The 2,765-nt window shown below is 45.8% G+C and overlaps 1 protein-coding gene across 1 annotated transcript in view; it reads left to right on the top strand.

Annotated features, from left to right (window-relative positions):
- Positions 1-2,765, top strand: part of AOAH (acyloxyacyl hydrolase (neutrophil)) — a 72,073-nt gene that overhangs the window by 30,194 nt on the left and 39,114 nt on the right. The window contains exons 6-8 of the mRNA XM_010137547.1: positions 149-219; positions 1,390-1,450; positions 2,082-2,152. Of these exons, the coding sequence (XP_010135849.1) occupies positions 149-219; positions 1,390-1,450; positions 2,082-2,152 (203 nt within the window). The remainder of the gene's footprint in view (positions 1-148; positions 220-1,389; positions 1,451-2,081; positions 2,153-2,765) is intronic.

Raw genomic sequence — 2,765 nt, 5'->3', positions numbered from 1 at the left:
CATTCCTGAGGGTGTCATTGGAGTTTTCAGATGTTTCTTGGCAGAAAAGACATGATTTAGCTCTGGACTTTGCTGACACTGAATAGCCCAAGCCACTCCGTCTCCATGAACTAATGCATCCATATTCTTTCATTTTCTTCCCCTCCAGAAAAGCTTCACGGCGTTCTCAAGTGTATGTGCATTCCCTCTTCTGGCTAAACTGTGTGAGAAGATTAAATAGTATGTATAAAGTTTTCAGTCCTTAACCAGAAACGGAATATGGTGCATTTGTTTCTCTCAAAACTCATCCTCAGTTAACAAAGCTTCCTATCTGTTACTTCTGCTGGTTTCCTTCATAAAACCTCTGTCCAGGCAGCATAGAGGGAGACTGCACAGAGTTCAGGCACATAAAATTCCTCAAAGGAATCTTTGTGCTTTTCCAGTACTTAAAATATTTACATAATTTTGGCACGTCCCAGAGGTCAAATATACAAAACTGAAAGATCTGAAACCTCGAAGAGGGAGCCACTTTTCTCCTGAGATTTCCTGAGCCCAAGAAGCTTCTCCATTTCATTTGTACACCCAGTTGTGGTGCCCGTGGCTCAGCGCAGGAAAGCCACCAGCGCCGATATGACTCGATGAGGAACGTGGTTGAAGTGGCAGTTGCAAAGTGTAGGAGAATGGAGGGGAATCTCAAGGTAGTTAAGGAAGCCGGGTGAATGGTGGACAGGAAAAACAACGTACGGCAGCATGGCCAGAAGTCTGTGGGACTAATTGTGCGATAAGACTGATCCTCCGATAAGGCCACCTGTGAATACAGTGTGTACGGTCCTTCTTCCTATTAAATCCACTTTTACACTAAAAATCGAGCGGTTTTTGTGTGTGTGTAGCTGCAGCCTGGTGAGCAAACCGCCGGTCCTTTAGACTGCACCCGGTGGGAGAGGGACAGCGTAGAGGCTTGCGGCACGGCTATGAGAAAGGGTATTTGCCTTTTGTTTTCAACAAGAGAAGGAGCTTCATCTCCACCAGCGTGAACCCCAGTTGGCAGCTCTTCCCCAGGTGGAAGGACTTCCATTAGCATTTCATAGCCACATCTGCCAGGCTGAGTGTCGTGTTTATTTCCAAAATGTTTGTTTGAGAGCCTGAAGGGTCCACACTGCAGCCGTAGCGGAGCCCATCAGGCTCACCTCCAGCGCTCAGTCGGCAGATGCTGAGAGCAATCAGAATTTGCTCCTTCTGACAGAATCACTTTGCTGGAGTACAAGCACGGAGCTAAAGCGGAGTACGGAGCCGTGAGCGACACACCAGCTATTATCTATTCTGTACGCCTTACCGTGGTTTTTTCCTTTCTGAATACATTCCTTCCATATGTTAACACTGTGTTTGTTGTTTGTTATTTTTTTTTTACAGTGTTCTAAGAAGTAAACTGCCTTTTGAAGATTTTGATGGAGATAAATTTAGCACTTTCCCAGTAAGCAAAGCCTTTTCTTTGATACAGTAAGCCCTTGAAAACGAGGATGATTTTGGGATTCCTCCTACTTTCTGCAAAGCCTTATTCATTCATGTGAAAATCGGAATAGGAATAGAGTGAATGGAGGGGGGTGGGGGGTTGTCATAAAAGGGTTTTGTTTTGTTTTTTTTTTTTTTTTTTTTTGTGGGGAAAGAGAAATAGGGGAAATGGGGGGGGGTGGGGGGTTGTCATAAAAAAGGGTTTTGTTTTGTTTTTTTTTTTTTTTTCTGGAGGCAAAACCAATCTTTCATTTTATGCCACCTGGGGAGATGCACACATAAAGCTGTGCTCCCTGCAGAAGCAAATTGCTCTGCTGCTGAGTGGTCTGTTTACTGAATTAATAAGAGGTGAAATAAAGTCATATTAAAAAAACCACAAAACAGAAACCAAATTAAATTGGAGCTTGCCTTATATCTGCCCCAAAGTGGGCAAAGTGTCATTTATTAGAGCTTAGCAAAGGGACTGTGGAATACAACTCGTTTACTGGGTTTTATTTCTACACCTGGAGTTAGATTCTCATTTTAGATATCTTACATTAAAAGTGCAATGCCAACAATGACCGTCCTGCCTGTGTGCTTCTCCTGGCTTTTAGACGTTGAGGGGCTATCACTGGCGAGGCAGAGACTGCGATGACAGAAACACCACCGTGTACCCGGGCAGACGGTAAAGCTTGGAACGGTTTTAAGGGCTTCCTAAGAACTGTGGCTTCTTGCAGAACGAGCTCCATGTTTAGTTTTGACCACCCTCCAAGAGAGCACGTCACTGCTCGTTGCCTGATTTCACTGCGATGGGGAGAAGAGCGGATGGCTGGGACCAGGGGTGGGGCGCATTATAGCAGGGGTGGCGCAGAGGTTTCTTTCCTTTCTCTGAAGCATCTGCAGCCAAAATTGTTGAGACCAAATGTGGGCAGGGGAGCCAAGATGCTGAAGCTTGAGCTGATGGGCCAAGAGAGGTGCTCATGCATGTGCAGTGCCTGACTGAATAGCTGGAGCCCCCTTATAAGCGGCCTGAGATCATGATCCTGTGTTATGGGCCAGAGCAAGTCCTCTTCACGCCCCGCGCTGAATTTGCAGTGAGGGGCTTGGTGGATTTGGGTGGACACTTTAAAGCGAGGAAAAGGGGAGGGGGGAAAGGGTCTGTCTTCTGCAAAACCCATCCCCGTTCACTTCACCGAACAGAATATGTGGGCTGAAAGGGTAAGTTCCAGCAACTTCAGTGCTAACTTTAAATTAATACACCATTTTGCTAGGAAGAATTCCCTCTCCCGGATTCAAAG

This window comes from Buceros rhinoceros, unplaced genomic scaffold, assembly GCF_000710305.1.
Source record: "Buceros rhinoceros silvestris isolate BGI_N320 unplaced genomic scaffold, ASM71030v1 scaffold9946, whole genome shotgun sequence".
Lineage (NCBI taxonomy): Eukaryota > Metazoa > Chordata > Aves > Bucerotiformes > Bucerotidae > Buceros > Buceros rhinoceros.
The sequence above is the reverse complement of the archived record's forward strand: the minus strand, read 5'-3'. Positions and strand labels throughout refer to the sequence as shown.